The sequence below is a fragment of the Gorilla gorilla genome, chromosome 8 (genome assembly GCF_029281585.2).
Source record: "Gorilla gorilla gorilla isolate KB3781 chromosome 8, NHGRI_mGorGor1-v2.1_pri, whole genome shotgun sequence".
Classification (NCBI taxonomy): Eukaryota; Metazoa; Chordata; class Mammalia; order Primates; family Hominidae; genus Gorilla; species Gorilla gorilla.
This window is the reverse complement of record NC_073232.2, coordinates 41,972,791-41,994,889: the sequence shown is the minus strand read 5'-3', so window position 1 is coordinate 41,994,889 and position 22,099 is coordinate 41,972,791. Positions and strand designations below refer to the sequence as shown.

The window sequence follows — 22,099 nt, the reverse complement described above, 5'->3', positions numbered from 1 at the left end:
TGACAGATATCACTACAGTCAGTTTTAGAACATTTTCATCATCTGAAGAAGAAATACTGCATTCTTTAACTACCCCTGTTTAGCTATTCCCCCATTCCCCTATTCTTCCAACCTTAAGCAACTCCTGATCTACTTTCTGTCTCTAAAGATTTCCCTATTCTGGACTTTTCATTAGAATAGAATCATATACTATGTGATATTTTATAACTGACTTCTTTAATTTAGCATAATATTTTCAAAGTTCAACTATGTTGTAGTGTATATTAGTACTCCATTCCTTTTTGTGGTTAAGTGGTTTTTCATTGTGTAGCTACATGCCACATTTTGTTATCCATTCTTCTGCTGATAGACATTTGGGATGTTTCCACTATAGTTGGTTTTGTGTGTGTGTGTGTGTGTGTGTGTGTGTGTGTGTGTGTGTGTGTGTGATGTTTGTATGTTTTTGTGCTGATGGGAATAATCAGAGAGGGAGACACTGAATGGAAAGTATATTGGAAAGACACTGTGGTAGACTGAGGTGGGCAGATTCGTTGAGCTCAGGAGTTTGAGACCAGCCTAGGCAACATGGCGAGACTCCGTATCTATAAAAAATACAAAAACTAGCCACGCATGGTGGCGTGTGCCTTTCATTTCAGCTACTTGAGAGGCTGAGGTGGGAAGATCAGCTGAGCCTGGAAAGTTGAGGCTGCAATGAGCTGTGATCACACCACTGCACTTCAGCCTGGGTGGCAGAGTGAGACCCTGTCTCAAAAAAAAAAAAAAAAAAAAAGCTGGACAATCAATCTGCATTTGTTTGATTTCATATTTATTAAGGTTTATGCATGCTTATGCGTGCCTTCCCTTTCAGTGCTTTCAGGGCTTCAGATTACAAAACTGAAGAGGTTTGTCAAAGAATTGAAGCAGAGGAAGCAGTAATTTAGTTAGCAGAGTAAATAGTACTTGACCTGAAGGTGCTTGGTTTATGTTTGTGGAGTGAGCTTAATGGAAAACAAGATTTGCCATGAATAATCAGGAATATAATTTACCCACAAATATACAAAAGTATGAAGCCATAAAAGAACTCAGGGTGTGAGAGTAAGATGTCACAAAACAATGTAGCTTCCTGTATGATGCGACACTTCTGCAGACTTCAAAGGGTGTCCTGGCCCCACTAGTCACCTCTGCTTGCTTTCTTTTCACAGGCTGCCTGGGTCTCAGCCATTTGGGTCCCCATTGGCCCCTGTGGGCAACCAGCCAGCTGTGCTTCAGCCCTATGGCCCTCCCCTGACAAGTGCACAGGTGACTACGCAGCTGTCTGGAATGCAGATCAGCGGTGCTGTGGCCCCAGCCCCTCCTTCTTCAGGGCTGGGCTTTGGTGAGTGGCTGTGAACACAGGAATGTTACTGTCCCCTGTTCAGAGGCATCAGACTCTGGGGTTATACCTGAATCTCTTTTATTTCCCTTGTATTTCCTGTGGCTCTGAGCCTCAGAAGATGGGACAGTCATATTTGCCCCTCTTGTGTGGAAAGGGAAGTGATTTACAGAACAAGGAGGCAGAATGACTGGACTTTTGACTCTACCTTTATTCTACTTCTCAGGCCCACCAACATCGCTGGCTTCAGCCTCAGGAAGTTTCCCTAACTCTGGTCTGTATGGCTCCTATCCTCAGGGCCAGGCTCCTCCCCTTAGCCAGGCCCAAGGTCATCCTGGGATCCAGACTCCCCAGCGATCTGCCCCATCACAGGCCTCCAGCTTCACACCCCCAGCTTCAGGGGGTCCTCGGCTGCCTTCGATGACTGGTCCACTCCTGCCTGGACAGAGTTTTGGAGGGCCCTCAGTGAGCCAGCCCAACCATGTGTCTTCACCTCCTCAAGCTCTGCCCCCTGGCACCCAGATGACTGGGCCCCTGGGACCACTGCCACCTATGCACTCCCCGCAGCAGCCAGGCTATCAGCCCCAACAAAATGGTGAGTCTTTCCCAAGGTCTGTCTAGAAGCTAGAGGCTTCAGCTACTCAGGTGGTTTTTGATGTTTTTTATTTGTTTGTTTTTAGTATTATTTGCTAAGTGGTGAATTAGATGGGTAGCTTCAGGGTATTATTCCTAGGATATGGGGTTTATAAGACATTATTTTTTCTTGTCATTCTGATAACATGGTATTTTTCTGAATGTCTTTGCCAGGCATTAGTGTGCCTCATAATTCTATGTTTTTAGGAGTCTAGTCATTTTCCTGAGGCCTTAAGAAGAGATAGGGATGGGATTTTGAGTTCATCAACCTTGTGTCCTTGTCTCAGGTTCCTTCGGACCAGCCCGGGGCCCTCAGTCTAATTATGGAAGCCCCTACCCAGCAGCACCCACCTTTGGCAGTCAGCCTGGGCCTCCTCAGCCACTGCCTCCTAAGCGCCTGGACCCTGATGCCATCCCAAGCCCTGTAAGTAGAAACTTACATGGTCCTGAGGAAGGGTTTGTGTCTGCCAGATAGGCAGGTCAATCTAGATGAAATGTTTGCCTAGCATTTTCTGATAATTTTCCCTTTTTGTTCATCTTCTTGGAGAACTTACATATAATTTGATTCTGAACTGGAACTTGAGGTTCTAGGAGTCTTTTGGGGGGCTGTTTTACTCTATAGCTGGGCAGAGAAGGAAGGGAAACCAAGAGTGAGCAGCAGCACCAGTAGATGTCTGAGGGCTGCACTCTGTCACTACTGTACATACATAGTATAGTAGCCTTTGTCCTTCTGTGGAGCAGTGACTGGGTCTTGTCCCCTTAGATCTAGAAGGATGGCATTCTTCCTAATGGGTAGAGCAGGTGGGAATTCTCTGATGTTAGATGTTAAGAGAAGGAAAGCCTCACTGGTTTCTCTGCTCTTACTTGGACAGTTTTAGGAGGAAGTCCCCAGTACTTTTGTTTGGTAGGCTTCTGCTGTGTGGATGGGGAAGAGTGAACGACAGTTTATGAGGGCAGTGTGTATGTAAAGTCCCACTGGAGAGCTGCTTTTCCCAGGAAGAGGGTGAATTGCACCCTTGGAGCCATCAGAATCCTCAGGCCCTCCTTATCAGACTCAGAATAGAGACTAGGACTGTACTGCCAAGTAGGGGCCACTTTATAGTTCCGCCTATAACATTTGCTATGTCAGTTACCTTGCCATGCTTAGCCATTGTCATATTCCATTCTGTTCTCGTCCCTCTTCCTCCTTTGGGTAACCCACACAGTGAGGGAGCCTGTTGGCCAAGGAGAACTCAAGAGGATTAAGCAGACTCTCCTTCCTTCCCCCTCCTTCAGTGAGAAGGAGAGTCTGGTTGGACATGAAGGGAGGCTTCTTTCAGCATAAGATAGTCCTTAGAATGGGAGGTTTGGCCTTTTAGGGGGAACACTCCTCTTCTTCTTCCTTAAGGTTTCTTCCATTCAGCCTCAGCCCCTCCCTGTGTAACTCCTGCTTGCCTCCTGTTTGCCCCTTTCCTTATCTTTCTACATCATAGTCTGAGCCATTAAAGCCTCTGTGTTGGGCCAGAAAGACTTGGAATTTCATATCTAGAGGGGGCTTGATTTCAGCAATATGAGCTGGGCTCCAGCTGTTCATGTCTAACTCAACAGGGTTGAGAGAAGTAACATCTGCCTCTTGTTCTTTTGTCTCCCTCCTTGTATTCCCCTGCTGCATTTATTATTAAAACACTAAAAGCAACTCAGTGAGCTGCCTCCTCAGCAGAAAACCAGGCACAGAATAGACCCCGATGCCATTCCTAGTCCAGTAAGTGCAGGGGGTGGGTGTTTGTGCATGTCATTCCTGTGTTAGTGCCATCCATGCATGCCTGTGACCTCATCTTCACCTCATCTACCATGTCCATTCCTCCCCATTCTCTTCCTTTAGCCCTAGCCCTTCTAGATATTTACTTATACAAGATAAAAGGATATGCATGCCTCAAGTCACCAGGTAATGAAGAGGTAGCAAGCTGTTTGCCTTGAGTATGGGGTGGTGGAAGGTCAGGCTCTAAGGGTGGGGTCAGGTGGCATGTCAAGCTTTGGCTTTAGTTCTGCTGGCACCTCCAGGAGCCTGCAGGTGATGTGTGATGGAAGAGGACAAAGTTGAACGGTAGATCATTCCACTTTGGATTTGATTTGTCTGTAGCCTGTTGTGGAGAAATATTGGAGTAGGAACGTACAGATTCATAGTATCCCAAACTGGCATTTCTTACAGGAGAAGGGACTGCTGGTTTGGGAAAGTGTGGGTACTTTCTCATCTGAAGAGTCTTTTTGACTCTGATATATTTCTAAGCTTCAACCTTTCTGCTATGGGATAGAGTCTTATTTGCCCTTTGCTTTTTCTGGTTTTCCAAACCCATCTTGAAGTAACTGACCAAAGGTCATGAGCCTGCATAAAGGTCTGAATACCAGCTTTGCAGGTCCTTTATTTTCCTTTGCTGAGTCTGTCAAAATGTGGAGGACTGAGGATTGAGCTATAAGGATTGGGTACTTCTCTCCTCCTATATATACACATTGATGCTTACCTGAAAGTAAGGCAGCATCTGCTTCCTCACCTTACTTGATCATTTCTGGCTGTTTAAATCTCTCCTCACCCTGTCCCTTGTAATTTCATTGAGTGTAGAGTCATTCCAGGTAGCTTCATTTTTACGTGGTTACTGTTGTCTGTTTTCCTGCTCTGACTCAGAATGTGTCTTGGGGAGAGGATCGGGGAAGGCATGATGGGGGAGGGGAATGGAATCTAATCATGTTTGAAGGTTTGTGATCAGAGCTGGGGCTTTTCCTGGAATGGGAGGAATGAGAGGGTGTTCACCATTGATGGGGGGGTAGGGGGGCAATTCATAAAGAAGCCCATTCTCATGTTGCCTGCCCAGCAGGCTGCTGGGAGTGAAAGATTGGCTGCTGTAGAGTGTAAGATTGGCATTACAGCATTTTATATGATCTCCAGAAGGAGAACAGGCCTGGTGTATGAGGTGTTCCTTGGCAAATTTTTAGTTTTTGTGTTACAGCTCTAGCCTTTTTTTCTCTTGGCACTCTGAGACCTCACACTTCCTTTTTCTTCTGTCACCTCACTCATTGCACTTCTCTGCAGATTCAGGTCATTGAAGATGACAGGAACAACCGGGGTACAGAGCCATTTGTTACTGGAGTACGGGGCCAGGTGCCACCCTTAGTCACTACCAACTTCCTGGTGAAAGACCAAGGTGAGAATGGAATTAGCTCCTCCCACAGGGGCTTTTTCTTCAAGATTATCAGCTTATGGTTGGGGCTTTTTTTTTTTTTTTTTTTTAGTTTTTAACCAGAGACAAGTTCCCTCTAGTCCCTCTGGGGGAAAAAGCCACCATCACCCCTAGCTTTGTGGAGTTGATGGTGTGGATCACCAATGGAGAGCTGGTGTCAGGAAGGATTCTGTGATCTGACTCGGGTCTTCTGCCTCCTTCTTCAGGGAATGCAAGTCCCCGATACATCCGATGTACATCCTATAATATCCCTTGCACATCTGACATGGCTAAGCAGGCTCAGGTGCCCCTGGCAGCAGTCATCAAACCGCTGGCAAGGCTGCCCCCAGAGGAGGTGAGTCAGGGAAGGGGCTAGAGTGTAATGAAAGGGAGGGAGGTAGAGAGGGGTCTAAAGCGTCTTCCTGGATGTGATTCCGGCTTCACAATGGAAGATATTTTAGTTAGGCAGGAGAGGAGACTGTCTTTAGTGGCTTTCTATCCCAGGGCCCATGCCTGGAAAGGGGATGGTAGGGATGAGAGCAAAAGCCCAAGACATTGCTGAGAAGGAACAGAGTCTCTAGAGGGAACAAGCAGGATGAAAAGAGGTAGGGCCAGGCCGGGCGCGGTGGCTCACGCCTGTAATCCCAGCACTTTGGGAGGCTGAGGTGGGCGGATCACGAGGACAGGAGATCAAGACCATCCTGGCTAACACGGTGAAACCCCGTCTCTAAGAAAAATACAAAAAATTAGCCGGGCGTGGTGGCGGGCGCCTGTAGTCCCAGCTACTTGGGAGACTGAGGCAGGAGAATGGCGTGAACCCGGGAGGCAGAGCTTGCAGTGAGGCGAGATTGCACCACTGCACTCCAGCCTGGGCAACAGAGCGAGACTCTGTCTCAAAAAAAAAAACAAACGAGGTAGGGCCAAATTGTAGGGGAGAAGACAGCTGAATGTAGGAACCTCTCGTATCATGGTCATCTCCAGATGATGAGAAGGACATCATTCCATGTTTTCCTGACTGTCCTGTCATCCCAGGTTAGGGCTGTTAGAACAGCATATAAGAGAAAAGGGAGATTAGGATCCAGTGATCCTTCTGTCACCTGTTTTGGGACCTGATCTGTCACCCCAGTACCTGATACCAGCATGAAGAGAGCGAGCTAGGCAGCTGCTCCACCAGGCCTTGGTAGGATACTCATATTCAGCCTTGCTTATCTTACGATAGGGTTCTCTGTTACTGGAAGCCAAAGGCTCAGTTTATATTCTGCTTATCTCTCCGTCTTTCTCTGTGTGTTTGTCTGTTTCTATCTGGGTCCCATTGGGGATAGTTGGGCTCTGGTCTCTTATGTGTAGGGTGACATTTGCCTGGGGCATCAGTAACTGGCACAGAATCCCAGGGATAGGGGAGGAGGTGTTACAGATATTTGGTTAGGGAAGGAGCTGGAGTCAAGATTCTTAGAGCAAGAGTGAAGGGCATTAGAGACGGGGCCAGAAAGGAGAATCCTAGATAATCTTGGCTTTCTCCCTCATATGCCCATGGCAGCCCCTAGTCTGATGTGGCCGGTTTTGCATTTCCTCTTCTCTTTCAGTGAGAAATGCAGCTCTGGGGGTGGCATGTAGGAAGAGGGAACTATATAATTTTTACTCATAGGGACATTTTCCTGTGATTTGTCTTTACTCCCTTTCATCATTGTGCTCCCTACTCCCTCTGCAGACAGAATATCTGCGCCATGCGCCTTCTTCCTCCGGTTGTTCTTCCTCATCTCCTGGCTGAACCTACTGTGGTTTTCCTTTATGTCTGATCCCTTCCCCTTTGCGCCTTAGGCTTCACCGTATGTTGTGGACCATGGGGAATCTGGCCCTTTGCGCTGCAACCGCTGCAAAGCATACATGTGTCCCTTCATGCAGTTCATTGAAGGAGGGAGGCGTTTCCAGTGCTGTTTTTGCAGCTGTATCAATGATGGTATGTTCATGGAAGCTGGGATTTGGGGGAAGGTCTTGATTGTGTCTTCCTTGTTCTCTATTAAATAGTTAGATGAGGGTCCATCTTTCAGGAGCTGGGGAAGTAGGGCACATGGGAATGAGGGATAGTGGTGTGAGCTCAGCTAGGGCCAGAATACTAAGATTGAAACTGGATCTTCGAGTAACACACTGCCATGCTTCCCACAGTTCCCCCCCAGTATTTTCAGCACCTGGATCATACCGGCAAACGTGTGGATGCTTATGACCGCCCTGAGCTATCCCTGGGCTCTTATGAATTCTTGGCCACTGTAGATTACTGCAAGGTGAGGGAAGGTAGCATGGGAGGAGCAGTGAGTGGAGGATAATGAGACAGCTGAGAATGGCTGTTATCATTTCCCTCACCCCTTTTTTGTCCCTTTTTGATGCTGACTTCTCTATAGTCAACTGGCCTGCTTACCATTACCCCTCTCCCCAACATTTTCTTCCTCTGCAGAACAATAAGTTCCCCAGCCCTCCTGCCTTTATCTTCATGATTGACGTCTCCTACAATGCCATCAGGACTGGTCTTGTTAGGCTCCTCTGTGAGGAGCTCAAGTCACTGTTAGACTTTCTACCTAGGTGAGAGTTACAGAACTGAGGTGTTTCCTGGGGTTAATGATAGGGTGTCTGGGTTGACTGAAGAAATGTAGCTTGATGTCATGAAGTTGTGGGTGGTGGAAAAGGTGGCAAGTCTAGGTAACAATGTCACCTTCTACAGGGAGGGTGGGGCAGAAGAGTCAGCAATCCGCGTTGGCTTTGTCACCTACAATAAGGTGCTCCACTTCTATAATGTGAAGAGCTCATTGGCCCAGCCACAGATGATGGTTGTGTCTGATGTGGCTGACATGTTTGTGCCACTGCTGGATGGCTTCCTGGTCAACGTCAATGAGTCTCGGGCAGTTATCACCAGGTAAGAGCCAGATTGTGGAGGTAAAGGTTGGGGGTGGCATGGGTACCACCATAGAAGGTCATGGAGTTGAGCAGAGGTATTGGACAGTAGATGGAAAGGGGTTGTGGCCCAGGAGTTGTCAGATTCTAGAGGCTTGATGACTCTTCAGGGAATCGAGAACTGAGGTATCTGGAATCTGTATAGCAATTTTGGTTGTTTTCCGTCACCTATCTCTTTAGCTTATTGGATCAGATTCCAGAAATGTTTGCAGACACAAGGGAAACAGAGACAGTATTTGTCCCAGTTATCCAGGCTGGGATGGAGGCTCTGAAGGTAAGGCTGGAGTATCGGGCAACCTCCTCTAACTCATTTTCCTCTGACCATCTTATCCCCTGGGATACAACCTCTCTTTCTTCAGTAGTGGGTGACTGTCCAGTGTGTTAGACTGTCTGACATAGCTGGTGCTTAATAAATAACAAGGGAAGAGATTGATGAATAAAGAATAAACAAGTAGTCCTCTCTTTTTTCCTAGGCTGCTGAGTGTGCAGGGAAGCTCTTTCTATTCCATACATCCCTGCCCATTGCAGAGGCCCCAGGGAAACTGAAGAACAGAGATGACAGGAAGCTGATCAGTACAGACAAGGAGAAGGTGTGGGACTGGAAAATGGGGGAGGGGAAGGATTTTTCATTACAGAGGAAGTGGGGACTCTACTTTCTTGATGGTGGCTAGGACCAGACACTCCACCCTTTCAAATACCATATCTGTGACTGCCAACCTCCACTGCTGCCATACTTCTCTACTCCATCTGATGCCAAAGCTGTTGGTAGACTCTTGTATTTATTTATTTTTTAAAGAAGAACTTTTGGCCGGGCATGATGGCTCATACCTGTAATCCGAGCGCTTTGGGAGGCCAAGGTGGGCGGATTTTTGAGGCCAGAAGTTTGAGACCAGCCTGACTAACATGGCAAAACCCCGTCTCTACTAAAAATACAAAAATTAGCCAGGTGTGGTGGCACACACCTGTAATCCCAGCTACTTGGGAGTCTGAGGCAGGAGAATCGCTTGAACCTGGGAGGCAGAGGTTGCAGTGAGCTGAGATCATGCCACTCTATGCCAGCCTGGCTGACAGAGTGAGACCCTGTCTCAAAAAAATAAAAATAATATAAAAGAAAATTTTTTACTATTGGAAAATCCTTGGAAGTAGATCTGAAGTCTTCCATGAATTTGAATATCCCATGCTAGATATAGTTTTCAAATAGGGCGGAGCTGAGATATTTGAACATTTTCTTCTCCCCATTTTCTTTCCCCCTAGACTCTGTTCCAGCCTCAGACAGGTGCCTATCAGACCCTGGCCAAAGAGTGTGTGGCCCAAGGCTGCTGTGTAGATCTCTTTCTCTTCCCTAACCAGTATGTGGATGTGGCCACGCTCTCTGTTGTGCCCCAGCTCACCGGTGGCTCTGTCTACAAATATGCTTCGTTTCAGGTATGGTGTGGGATTTGGGGTGGCAGGTGGCAGCAGGGCTGGGAATATCTGCTTATATATGGAGTGGCTGACTCATTAATAGAAATAGTGTTGGGGCCAGGCATGGTGCCTCACACCTGTCATCCTAGCACTTTGGGAGGCTGAGGCAGGCAGATCACCTGAGGTCAGGAGTTCAAGACCAGCCTGGCCAACGTGGCAAAACCCCATCTCTACAAAAAATACAAAAATTAGTCGGGTGTGGTGGCGGGCGCCTGTAATCCCAGCTACTCAGGAGGCTAAGAATCCCTTGAACCCGGGAGGCGGAGGTTGTGGTGAGCCGAGATTGCGCCACTGCACTCCAGCCAGGGCGACAGAGTAAGACTCCGTCTCCAAAAAAGAAGAAATAGTGTTGGAAGAGAAGACTGCATAGTCTGAAGAAGCGAGCCCGAGAATGTGGCAGTTAGGAACATGGGCCTTGGAATCAGTCCTGCATTGATATTCTGGCCCCACCACTTACTAGCTACATGACCTAGGATAAATTTCTTAAGTACTTCCTCTTTTGTTCCTTCATCTGCAAAATGGGGTTAAAATACTGAAGTAGGATTTGTCAACAGAATTAAATAATTATATGTAAAGCACTCTGTGTGGTACCTGGCATGCAGTCTAAGTGTTTAAAAGCTATTATTGTCATCATCGTTATCATCCTCACTGTTATGATGATAATTAGGTGGCCTTGTAGAGTGGAAGGGGTACAGGGAGATTGTCTGCAGGATGAGCTATGTCTAGTCAGTGACATGACTCTGGACCTGGGGGCCTGCAGGTGGAGAACGACCAGGAGCGGTTCCTGAGTGACCTGCGTCGTGATGTCCAGAAGGTTGTTGGCTTTGATGCTGTGATGCGGGTCCGGACAAGCACTGGTCAGTCCTGGTTGAAGAGCAGGTTGAGGGGCTAAATATGGAAGGGAGGCATGTGGCACTTGTCATACTTTTTGCCCTGACCCTGTCCATGTGGCCTCAGGTATCCGTGCTGTAGATTTCTTTGGAGCTTTCTACATGAGCAACACGACAGATGTGGAGCTGGCTGGGCTAGATGGGGACAAAACAGTGACTGTGGAGTTCAAGCATGATGATCGGCTCAATGAAGAGAGTGGAGCCCTCCTGCAGGTGGCAGGCGGGAGGCGGGGCTGGGCAGGAAGTGTTTCATTCGCTTGGTATTGAAGAGGGTGAGGAGTGGGTAGAGAGCACTGAAAGAAGAGACTGGGCAGGGGAGTGGCTCATTTCTCTCTTCCAGTATAATAATGTAGCAAAGGGCCTTTGTGAGGGAGGGGTGTGAGTTCCCCCTTTCTCCTTTCCCCTAGTGTGCCCTGCTTTACACCAGCTGTGCAGGGCAGCGTCGGCTCCGCATCCATAATCTGGCCCTGAACTGCTGCACCCAGCTGGCTGATCTGTATCGAAACTGTGAGACTGACACGCTCATCAACTACATGGCCAAGTTTGGTGAGGCTACGTAGAGGCAGGGCAGGGTGGCATTGGGGCTGAGAGGTCCAGGATGGTGAGTGGGTAGTTGTGATGGTGGGAATGCACACATGATGGGCAGCTGACCAGTGACTATCTTTGCTTTCCCATCCAGCATATCGGGGAGTCCTGAATAGCCCTGTGAAGGCTGTTCGTGACAGTCTCATCACCCAGTGTGCCCAGATCCTGGCCTGTTACAGAAAGAACTGTGCTAGCCCCTCCTCTGCAGGACAGGTGGGGCAAGTATATTAGTGGGAGGTGGGGTTGTTGGGACAAATGTTTGCATTTGGGAGGGATTTCTCATGATCATTGACTTTATTTTGATAATCCCCTCAGTTGATCCTTCCTGAGTGCATGAAGCTACTCCCAGTTTACCTGAACTGTGTGTTGAAGAGTGATGTCCTGCAGCCTGGAGCTGAAGTCACTACTGATGACCGTGCCTATGTCCGACAGCTAGTTACCTCCATGGATGTGGCTGAGACCAATGTCTTCTTCTACCCTCGGCTCTTACCTTTGGTGCGATTGAGGGTTGGAGTATGAGATCTTGCATGGAGCAAAGGGCCTCTTAGGAGGAGGAAAGGATAGGCTAATATCAGTCTGACACTACTGGAATTTGTTTTTATGTATTTTAGCTGATGTAATTTTCACACTGAGAGAGTTACTGAGACCCTCAGAAGGGGTGGTGTCTGAGGACTTAGCTTTCAAAATTTTGTGTGTGGTGGCGGGGGGCAGACTTGTCTTATGGTCCTTGGTAACCTTTTGCTCCCTTCCTTTTGTCTAGACAAAGTCTCCCGTTGAGAGTACTACCGAACCACCAGCAGTTCGAGCCTCTGAAGAGCGTCTAAGCAATGGGGATATATATTTACTGGAGAATGGGCTCAACCTCTTCCTCTGGGTGGGAGCAAGCGTCCAACAGGGTGTTGTCCAGAGCCTTTTCAGCGTCTCCTCCTTCAGTCACATCACCAGTGGTTTGGTGAGGGCAGGGAGTCAGGGAGAATATGGGTGTGGAAGTATACTTTGTGAAACAATTGGGAGCCAATATAGTTAGTGTGCTAGTACCCTCAAATATCAGGGAACACTTGGGGACAAGGGCAGTTGCTGTCATTCTTCCCAGGTTTCCCTGTTTCAGATGATGGATACATGTATGCTGCCCCACCTTGACTGAACTCAGAGTGCCTTACCATAAGGATAAATGAATTTTGTGTTCTAGAGTGTTCTGCCAGTTCTGGATAATCCACTGTCCAAGAAGGTTCGAGGCCTCATTGATAGCTTACGGGCACAGAGATCCCGGTACATGAAGGTAACACTGATCTGAACCCTGGATTTCTTACCTTGTCAAGTCCTCACCTAGAAGTGGGGGTTGGGTGGGGAATGAGTAAGTGACTGCCTAATGAGATTTCTGGGCATGTTTAATTTCCTTTGGCCTTGCCTTATGAACCCTGAATTCTGGCCATAGCTTACCGTGGTGAAACAGGAGGACAAGCTGGAGATGCTGTTCAAGCACTTCCTGGTGGAAGACAAAAGTCTGAGTGGGGGAGCATCTTATGTGGACTTTCTCTGTCATATGCACAAGGAGATTCGGCAGCTACTGAGCTAAAGCAAGTGGGTAAATGGCATAGGGCCCAGGCTAGCTTCCAGAAAGCACCCCAGGATGTCAGAGAAATTGGGACAGTAACATATCTTATGTAAGCTGACCTCAGTCTCTTTGGGGGGAGGGGGAGATATAAGGAGACACCTTCTTTCTGGGCTCAAGTATCCTGCCACTCTGTCATGTCCTGCTGATGGAAGGTGCCCCTGTTCCCTCACTCTACCCTCTTTTTCCTGCTAATCCTGTCATAATGAATGTAGCTTCTCAGTTCACTGTATATGATTCGGTATTGGGGGTTTGGAGGCATCCAGACCCTGGCAATATTATGTGTCCCTTTGGACCAGTCTCCCAAGAGGAGAGGGGCAGGCAGGAAAGAGTGGGGATCCTAAGGTTACTACAGGGGGCTCAGTGTCATCCACAACTTCCTATATTAGGGATAAAACATACAGGTGCACAAGAGCTGGGGTATAGCCCATAGGTGGTGGAGAGAAAAGTGGTCAGTCCTTCTTGGGCTTGGAGGTTAGCAGTCAAGTTTCTCTGCTTTCACTGCTCGCTCGCTCTCTCCTGCAATGATTGATGATCACTCCGTGGATAGAGAGGCACACTGTCAGAGGTGACCTGAGAACTGAGTTGCAAAATATATTAAGATCTGGTAGAGGTACCAGCCTCCTTTCCAGCTGGAGAGGCCCCAACACTGGATGGTTCTGTAGGGAGCCTAGGGAGCCTGGTCATCAACTTGCAATACCTCACAGAGCCAGTTCACATCCCACTCTGAGCTCCCACGAGAAACACTGCTTCTCCAGGCCCGGGGTTGTTGGGGAGAGAGGCAGAGGCAGCTGGAGCGCCGTTCTCTCCTGCCGGGACACCGCTTGGGCTTTGGTATTTACTGAGTGGCTGACAGTTACCTTCCAACCCCAACTGGCTTGGGGGCAGGACAAGGGCTAGGCTTGATGGTGGCCAGGCTTGCCTGCTCCCCACCTGGGATGCCCCTGCTCTGGACCTCTCATTTCTCTTCATTGGTTTATTTTTCAATGCATCTTTAATTTGTAAAGAAATAAAATAAATTAAGATGTAACCATTAGCCTCATCTTTACTCCCGAAAGCTCACTTTGCTTTTAGTCCTGGCCGTCGGCTGAGCGAGCTGCGCATGCGCCGCGTGCCCCCGTGGCGTAGGGCCTCGTCCGGTCACGACTATCCGCTGGGCGGGGTCGGTGCTGGCCGACGGTGCGCCGGCTGCCGGAGTGGACATGGCGGCCGGCCCCATTGGGGTGGTGCTGGTCCTTCTAGGGGTGCTCAGTGTCTGTGCAGCCAGCGGCCATGGGTCCGTAGCGGAGAGGGAGGCCGGCGGGGAGGCGGAGTGGGCGGAACCGTGGGATGGCGCGGTTTTCCGGCCGCCCTCGGCGCTGGGCGCAGTGGGGGTGACGCGCAGCTCCGGGACGCCGCGGCCAGGGAGGGAGGAGGCGGGGGACTTGCCGGTGCTGCTGTGGTGGAGCCCAGGGCTATTCCCCCACTTCCCGGGAGACTCGGAGCGCATCGAGTGTGCGCGCGGCGCGTGCGTGGCGTCCAGGAACCGCCGAGCGCTGAGGGACTCGCGGACGCGCGCGCTGCTCTTCTACGGCACAGACTTCCGCGCGTCGGACGCCCCGCTGCCGCGCTTGGCGCACCAGAGCTGGGCGCTCCTCCACGAGGAGTCGCCCCTCAACAACTTCTTGCTGAGCCACGGCCCGGGCATCCGCCTCTTCAATCTTACCTCCACCTTCAGTCGCCACTCGGATTACCCGCTGTCGCTGCAGTGGCTGCCCGGGACCGCCTATCTGCGCCGCCCGGTGCCTCCGCCCCTGGAACGCGCGGAGTGGCGCCGCCGCGGCTACGCGCCGCTGCTCTATCTGCAGTCACACTGCGACGTGCCCGCGGACCGGGACCGCTACGTGCGCGAGCTCATGCGCCACATCCCGGTGAGTGAGGGCAGGCCGGAGGGAAGGAAAAGGAGAGGGCGGGTTGAGGCCAGGACTCCAGGTGTCCAGGCCTCCAGGGCCGCACCCTCATGACAGCCTTCCTGTACCCGGTCCAGGTAGACTCCTACGGGAAATGCCTGCAGAATCGGGAGCTGCCTACCGCGCGGCTACAGGACACAGCCACGGCCACCACCGAGGATCCAGAGCTCTTGGCTTTCTTGTCCCGCTATAAGTTCCACTTGGCCCTGGAAAATGCCATCTGTAACGACTACATGACAGAAAAACTGTGGCGTCCCATGCACCTGGGCGCTGTGCCCGTGTACCGCGGTTCTCCCTCTGTGAGGGACTGGATGCCGAACAATCACTCCGTCATCCTGATTGATGATTTTGAGTCTCCTCAGAAGCTGGCAGAGTTTATTGACTTTCTGGACAAGAATGATGAGGAGTATATGAAATACCTGGCATACAAGCAACCTGGGGGCATCACCAACCAATTTCTTCTGGATAGTCTGAAGCATCGGGAGTGGGGAGTGAATGATCCTTTGCTGCCTAACTACCTCAACGGCTTCGAGTGTTTCGTCTGTGACTACGAACTGGCTCGGCTGGATGCCGAGAAAGCCCACGCGGCCTCTCCCGGGGACAGCCCCGTCCTTGAGCCCCACATTGCCCAGCCCTCACACATGGACTGCCCAGTGCCCACACCTGGCTTTGGCAATGTGGAAGAGATTCCTGAGAATGACAGGTAAGAGTGCTGGGGTCCCCTGCAGCCATCAAATCATTTACTTACTTGCTTACTGTGGGCAATTAAGTAGCACTAGGTGCTGAACAGGTGCAGGAGGAAATTATCACATGGGCTCACTCTGTCTTTAAGGTGTCAACAGTCTAGTTGGGATAAGACAAGCTGAAAAAGCTGAATAGATGTAAAATATAATTCAAGGCAACGTATGAAAATCAGCTTATGTGAACAATGTTTCCAGTAGTGGTTCAAAAAGATTGAACCAGAGCACAGGGCCTGTGCAGACAGGGGAGAGAGAAAATGGGGCAAATAAATAGGGACAAGGCTATAAATATCATTAATACCAGGCTCAGGAGTTTGCACTGCACTAAAAATCAACTCAGCTATTTGAGCACCTTTTATAGAGTGGAAATGGGGGTGGGCAGTAGAGAAGAGCACTTTTAGAGAGGCTTTTCTGCAATAGTCAGGAGTTACACCTGTTAACCAGCCATAATTTTTTTTTAAGCGGCTGTGCTGAGGATGAGCCCCATGTAGTTGGTGCATGTGGGGACACACTGCCTGTGTAACTAGAAAAACTAGGCATGGCCGGGCACGGTGGCTCACACCTGTAATCCCAGCACTTTGGGAGGTCAAGGTGGGAGGAACACTTGAGGCCAGGGACGATATAATATATAATATAATATGTTGACCAGCCTGGACAATATAATAAGACCCTCTCTGTACAATTTAAAAACTAAAAGCCTGGGGTGGTGGCACATGCCTGTAGTCCTGGCTACTTGGGAGGCTGTGGCGGGTGGATTGCTTGAACCTAGGAGTTCAATGCTGTAGTGAGCTAGGATCGTGCCACTGCATTCCAGCCTGGGTTGGAGTAAGACCCTGTCACACACACACACAAAACAGTGCACAATGTGCATCAGAAGGGAAGCGAATAGACTACTGTAGTAGGTGGCAAAAGGTGGTGGTACTGGGAAACAAGGCCAGCGTGAGGTGTGGGGTGGGAAAATGTTGAAACCACTTGTAGCAAGCCACACCTATTGGGGGAGAGGTGATAAGATTATTAAGCTGAAGTAAGGCTGCTAGAATGGCCTATAGAAACCGACTTGGACAGTGGATGGCAGCAGAAGGCCATTTATTAATAGATGCTGCTGGCAGTTTTGTCCCAATGGTTGGAATCCTTCACCAAGTAATTTGTATCTAATTACAAATTGTTTGTATCTGAACATAATATGATTTACTAGAGGAAAAGTATGAAAAAATATGAAACATTAAGAAAATAAATATTCAGGTTATGTCTTTTCTAGATACTGGATGCTACTTCATTTTGATGCACCTTCATTTTGATTATTGGCATAAAGGTGAAACTTAAAAGATAATCATCTAAAGACCCCTGCCCCCTTGCTTTCCTTATGGAGACTGCCACTTCCAGTCTGGCCTCTGCTTTGCCTGCCTCTGAACCCCCTCCACATTTGGGAGCCAGAAGCAGGCAAGTCAGGAATCGTAATTGATTGGGTAGTCTGTGTGATGTCTTTGTGTTTGTGGCTTACTGCCTGTCGCTTGGGCTTATATTGGGTTTACTTCACGTTGTCTTCCTTTCGCAGCAGTCTTGTTCAAGTTAGAGACCACTGTATCTGCTTAAGATTTCTTTGGCCCCACTCAGAAAAAGGCAGGACTCATAACTCTGCTGCAGTTCCATAATCCAACCCCCATTTTGGTATTTCAGTTGGAAAGAGATGTGGCTGCAAGATTACTGGCAAGGTCTGGACCAGGGGGAAGCTCTCACTGCCATGATCCACAACAATGAAACAGAGCAGAGGAAATTTTGGGATTACCTACATGAAATCTTCATGAAAAGGCAACATCTCTAAGTGCCCTTGCAAGAGCCTTTAACTTGGCGGAGCTAAGGAGATCTTATTCTACCATGGGAAAGAAGGAGCATCCACTGCACAAACCCTTAATGAACACTGTCTTTTCATGGATTCAAGGAATTCCAGTTTTATCTATTAAGATTTTATCTTAATGATGAGTAGCCAAGGTCTAACATAGGGCCTCTCCTCAAGGAGAGATGGAGGGATACAATTCTTGGTTCAGTGGGAAACAGAACCCTAAAACATCCATTTGATTCAAGGTGCTGGTCCAACAGAGTTTTTAAATTACTCACTTCTTTATTTCATCCTTTCGACTGTACTTGATTACCAGTGAAGTAAGATGGGTCAGGTTACGACTTACAACTTTTGTTCTATTCCCCAAACTCCTCATTATTCAGTACATTTCCCAATAATCTCTTTTTCTCATCTCTTGCTTTATAAATTGTTATGTTGGTGGAGAAGCAAAACATTTGGTGAGTTGTATTCTGGTTTTCCGGAGTTGGATTTTTTTATATTATATACTTTCATGTCAAACTTCTATTTTACTTATTTATTTTTTTTTTTGTATTTTTTGTAGAGATGAGGTTTTGCCACATTGCCCAGGTTGGTCTCCAACTCCTGGATCAAGCAGTCCATCTGCCTTGACCTCCCAGAGTGCTGGGTTTACAGGCATCAGCCACCTCACCCAGCCCTAATTTTTTTTTTTTTGGCTTTTTCTGGCCAGGCGTAGTGGCTTATGCCTGTAATCCCAACACTTTGGGAGGCCGAGGAGAGGCGACTGCTTGAAGCCAGGAGTTTGAGACCATCCTAGCAAGACCTTGTCTCTAAAAAAAATTAAAGAATTAGCAGGGCATGGTGGTGCACACCTGTAGCCCTAGATACTTGGGAGGTTGAGGCAGGAGGATCACTTGAGTCCAGGAATTTAAGGCTGCAGTGAGCTATGATCATGATCACTGCACTCCAGCCTGGGTGACAGAGCGAGACACCGTCTGAAATTATATATATATATTAAGATGGAGTCTTGCTCTGTCACCAGGCTGGAGTGCAATGGCATGATCTCGGCTCACTGCAACCTCCACCTCCCTGGTTCAAGCGATTCTCCTGCCTCAGCCTCCTGAGTAGCTGGGACTACAGGCATGCACCACCACGCCCAGCTAATTTTTTGTATTTTTAGTAGAGACGGGGTTTCGCCATGTTGGCAAGGATAGTCTCGATCTCTTGACTTCGTGATCCACCCGCCTTGGCCTCCCAAAGTGCTGGGATTACAGGTGTCAGCCACCGCACCCGGCCTCAAATACATTTTTTTAATGGCCTTGTCTTTCCTGGTTTTAGGCCCTTTTCCACAATTTCTGATGGAAATACAGAAACCTTGCCATCATTCTTACTGCTGGTTTGCATCTCATTTATGGTGTATCTGGGATTTCGTCTCATGAACAGAAAGATTCAGTGGCTGTTATATGCCTTGTCAATTTACTGTATTGCCCTATCCTCTTTTTGATCAAAGATGGAGACTAAGACTGGGAATTATGACAGAAAAAGTCATATTTTTCTTTAAATGATTTTGAAATGTTAAAATAGGCCAATATGAGTCAAAGTGCAAATTTTTCGGTGAGTAGGTTGACCAAAAAAAAAAAAAAATCCAGGAAAAAAAGTGCAAATTTTTATAGGTCCTAATTCTTTTGTTTGCCTAATGAAGTGTTCCCTCTATTTTATTTTTTTATATGCTACAAAGTCCCATCTTCTGCAGTTATGGAAACAGTGTGGTGGTATGTTTTAGTAATTATTTCATAATCTGAAGCACTTTTCACTTTAAGTGCAATGAATAGTCCAGCTTCATTCACTGTATTACTAATATGCTTCCCTATGACTTTTTTTTTTTTTTGAGATGGAGTTTCGCTCTTGTTGCTCAGGCTGGAGTGCAATGGCGCGATCTCAGCTTACTAGAATCTCTGCATTCCCAGTTCAAGTGATTCTCCTGCCTCAGCCTCCCTAGTAGTGGGGATTACAGGCACCCGTCACCACATCTAGCTAATTTTCGTATTTTTAGTAGAGATGGGGTTTCACCATGTTGGCCAGTCTGGTGTCGAACTCCTGAGCTCAGGTGATTCACTTGCCTTGGCCTCCCAAAGTCCTGGGATTACAGGCGTGAGCCACCGTGCCCAGGTGCCCCCACCTTTTTTTTTTTTTTTTTGAGGCAGAGTCTCACTCCATCACCAAGGCTAGAGTGCAGTGGCGTGATTTTGGCTCACTGCAGCCTCTGCCTCCCAGGTTCAAGCAATTCTCCTCGTGCCTCAGCCTCCAGAGTGGTGGGATTACAGGCACGCACTACCATGCCTGGCTAATTTTTTTGTATTTGTTTTAGTAGAAACAGGGTTTTGCCATGTTGGCCAGGCTGGTCTCGGACTCCTGACCTCAAGTGACCCACCCGCCTCGGCCTCCCAAAGTGCTGGGATTACAGGAGAGCCACCGTGCCCAGCCTGAGACTACTTTTTGATGGAGCCCACTCAAGGGGATGAGGAGGTTTAAGCCACAAGTGGCTGGCTAAATAAAAGCTTAGTCAGAGCTGGGCGTGGTGGCTCACACCTGTAATCCCAGCTAGGCTGAGGCAGAATTGCTTGAACCTGGGAGGCAGAGGTTGCAGTGAGCTGAGATCGCGCCATTGCGCTCAGTCATATTTGGGGATGCAGCCAAACCCTTCTGTTGCTGTGGTTTGAACATACAGTCTAATGAGCAGGGAGACCATTAGCTCTTTCTGGGGCAGTGGGACAGGAAAGAATACCTTGGACCTTAGAGCTACTCTAGTTGTAATGTATTAGTGACTTATCACTAGAGAAGTTCCACAGTTTATCAATATATTATCTATACCTATATCTATATATCTATCTAGATAGATAGATATATGTTAGATGCTCCAACAACTAGGGTCTACACTTAATATATTGACATCTAAGGATGTGGCCAAGAAAGGCTGTAATTAGGCTGAATTTTATTGCCAAAGTTGTTCTTTTTTCATTTAGTCCTTTAATAAAAGATCTTCATAAATTACAGAAAGTTTGCTTACCCTGTTTGACCTTTTGCAGAAAAGAACAAGAGGGAAGACAGACCTTCAGGCTGGGTGCAGTGGCTCATGCCTGTGATCCCAGCACTTTGGGAGGCCAAGGTAGGAGGATTGCTTGAGCCCAGGGATTCAAGACCAGCTTGGGTAACATGGCAAAACCCCATCTCTACAAAAAACAGAAAAAATTAGCTGGGCATGGTGTGTGTGCCTTGTAGATCCAGCTACTTGGGAGGCTGAAGTGGGAGAATCGCCACTGCACTCCAGAAACTAAAAAAAAAAAAAAAAAAAAAAAAAACTTCAAAAATATATCTAAGCCAGATGTGATGGCATGGGTCTGCAGTCCAAGCTACTCAGAAGGCTAAGGCAGGAAGATCGCTTGAGCCCAAGAGTTTGAGGCTGTAGTATGCTGTGAGTGCGCCTATGAGTACCAACTGGGCAACACAGACCCCTGTCTAAAAAAAAAAAAAAAAAAAATCTGTTGGGCTGGGTGAGCTGGCTCACGCCTGTAATCCCAGCACTCTGGGAGGCCAAGGCAGGCAGACCACCTGAAGTCGGGAGTTCAAGACCAGCCTGACCAACATGGAGAAACCTCATCTCTACTAAAAATACAAAATTAGCTGGGCGTGGTGGCGCATGACTATAATCCCAGCTACTCAGGAGGCTGAGGCAGAAGAATCGCTTGAACCCAGGAGGCGGAGGTGGTGGTGAACCAAGATCACGCCATTGCACTCCAGCCTGGACAACAAGAGCAAAACTCCATTTCAAAAAAAAAAAAAAAAAAATCTGTTAAAATTTGATACAGTAGGCACTGACAAAAGAGGTCAAATGCAGGACTGATTTCTAAGCTTGCAATCTATCTAAATGCAGATGCTAATTTAGAGTGCATAATTATTACACAAGTACAGACCTAGGTTAGGGCTTAAATTTCATTATGTGCAATAAAAAGGTTAAGTGATGGTTAAGCAAGGTGTAGATTATCCTTACCTCTCCTAATGACATGAGCTCACATTGGCATTCCTTTCATACTTTTACGTATAAAGTGGGCAGTTGTTTCTGAATGACTGTTGCTGGAGCCTCAGGCCTGCTTTGTGCTTGGTGCTTTCCAGACTTTCTCCTTTATTCCTATCACCATATAGGTACTCACAAAAGAGCAGTGTAAACCAGGTGTTACATTTCCACAAGGGAAAGTAGAACCAGGAATAGCCACATGATACTGAAAGCTTCACTTTCCCTATAGAGAAAGCAAGCAACATGAATCTTCTGATTTGGGGCCCAGCCTGCTGCTGTATACAGAGGTTGGCGTTATTGGTGATAGAAATGTCTGATAGGAGTCTTTTAATTATACTCTGGAGTGTGGAGGTGGAGTGCAAGGCTGCTTCCTTTATTACTGTGTTATTTTCTATTATCTCAGGTTTCGTTTTGTGTAATAAACTGCTTCTTGTTAAACAATGTCTTCTGCTTCATTATTTTTTTTGGGGTGGGTGTAATAAAGTTGGAGATTTGTAAAAAAGTTTCAGGTTGGGTGTGGTGGCTCATGCCTGTAATCCCTGCACTTTGGGAGGCCAGGGAGGGAAGCTCACATGAGCCCAGGAGTTCAAGAGTAGTCTGCGCAACATACTGAGACCCCATCTCTACAAAAAATAAAAAAAAACAAGCCAGCCGGGTTTGGTGGTGTGAGCCTGTGGTCGCAGCTACTCCAGCAGCTGAGGCAGGAGGATCACTGGAGTGAGGCCAAGGCTGCAGTGAGCTAATATTCCACTGCACTCCAACCTGGGTGACAGAACAAGACCCCAAATCCAAAAATAAATAAATAAATAAATAAAACATTTGCTTATTTAACAAGTATTTATTGGTACTATTC

At 47.9% G+C, this 22,099-nt stretch overlaps 2 protein-coding genes across 7 annotated transcripts in view; both read left to right on the top strand.

Annotated features, from left to right (window-relative positions):
* Nucleotides 1-13,699, top strand: part of SEC24C (SEC24 homolog C, COPII coat complex component) — a 41,014-nt gene extending 27,315 nt beyond the window's left edge. For both annotated transcript variants that reach the window (XM_063709983.1, XM_019034630.4), the window contains 20 exons: nucleotides 1,182-1,354; nucleotides 1,578-1,946; nucleotides 2,272-2,408; nucleotides 5,049-5,160; nucleotides 5,403-5,530; nucleotides 6,994-7,132; nucleotides 7,339-7,454; nucleotides 7,625-7,749; nucleotides 7,889-8,080; nucleotides 8,299-8,392; nucleotides 8,592-8,708; nucleotides 9,373-9,543; nucleotides 10,343-10,439; nucleotides 10,540-10,685; nucleotides 10,880-11,018; nucleotides 11,152-11,270; nucleotides 11,373-11,552; nucleotides 11,818-12,009; nucleotides 12,247-12,336; nucleotides 12,493-13,699. In XM_063709983.1, coding sequence (XP_063566053.1) covers nucleotides 1,182-1,354; nucleotides 1,578-1,946; nucleotides 2,272-2,408; nucleotides 5,049-5,160; nucleotides 5,403-5,530; nucleotides 6,994-7,132; nucleotides 7,339-7,454; nucleotides 7,625-7,749; nucleotides 7,889-8,080; nucleotides 8,299-8,392; nucleotides 8,592-8,708; nucleotides 9,373-9,543; nucleotides 10,343-10,439; nucleotides 10,540-10,685; nucleotides 10,880-11,018; nucleotides 11,152-11,270; nucleotides 11,373-11,552; nucleotides 11,818-12,009; nucleotides 12,247-12,336; nucleotides 12,493-12,633 — 2,977 coding nt within the window. In that variant the 3' untranslated portion in view covers nucleotides 12,634-13,699. The remainder of the gene's footprint in view (nucleotides 1-1,181; nucleotides 1,355-1,577; nucleotides 1,947-2,271; nucleotides 2,409-5,048; nucleotides 5,161-5,402; nucleotides 5,531-6,993; nucleotides 7,133-7,338; nucleotides 7,455-7,624; nucleotides 7,750-7,888; nucleotides 8,081-8,298; nucleotides 8,393-8,591; nucleotides 8,709-9,372; nucleotides 9,544-10,342; nucleotides 10,440-10,539; nucleotides 10,686-10,879; nucleotides 11,019-11,151; nucleotides 11,271-11,372; nucleotides 11,553-11,817; nucleotides 12,010-12,246; nucleotides 12,337-12,492) is intronic.
* Nucleotides 13,700-13,770: 71 nt separating this feature from the next.
* Nucleotides 13,771-21,691, top strand: FUT11 (fucosyltransferase 11). 5 transcript variants are annotated; one of them, XM_055353433.2, is made up of 3 exons: nucleotides 13,771-14,579; nucleotides 14,700-15,321; nucleotides 20,261-21,691. In XM_055353433.2, exons 1-3 carry the CDS (start codon nucleotides 13,772-13,774, stop codon nucleotides 20,355-20,357), a joined length of 1,527 nt encoding a protein of 508 aa, XP_055209408.2. In that variant the 5' UTR covers nucleotide 13,771; the 3' UTR covers nucleotides 20,358-21,691. The 5 variants fall into 5 exon arrangements, with proteins under 5 accessions (XP_055209408.2, XP_018890176.4, XP_055209409.1 ...); XM_019034631.4 differs by having other exon boundaries at nucleotides 17,036-21,691; XM_055353434.2 differs by having other exon boundaries at nucleotides 14,696-15,321.
* Nucleotides 21,692-22,099: the final 408 nt, after the last annotated feature.

Coding starts and splice junctions, on each gene's coding strand:
- FUT11 (XM_019034631.4), top strand. CDS start 13,772: ATGCGCCGCGTGCCCCCGTGGCGTAGGGCCTCGTCCGGTCACGACTAT. Junction 14,580..14,699: donor AGCTCATGCGCCACATCCCG/GTGAGTGAGGGC, acceptor CGGTCCAGGTAG/ACTCCTACGGGAAATGCCTG. Junction 15,322..17,035: donor GAGATTCCTGAGAATGACAG/GTAAGAGTGCTG, acceptor TTGGTATTTCAG/TTGGAAAGAGATGTGGCTGC.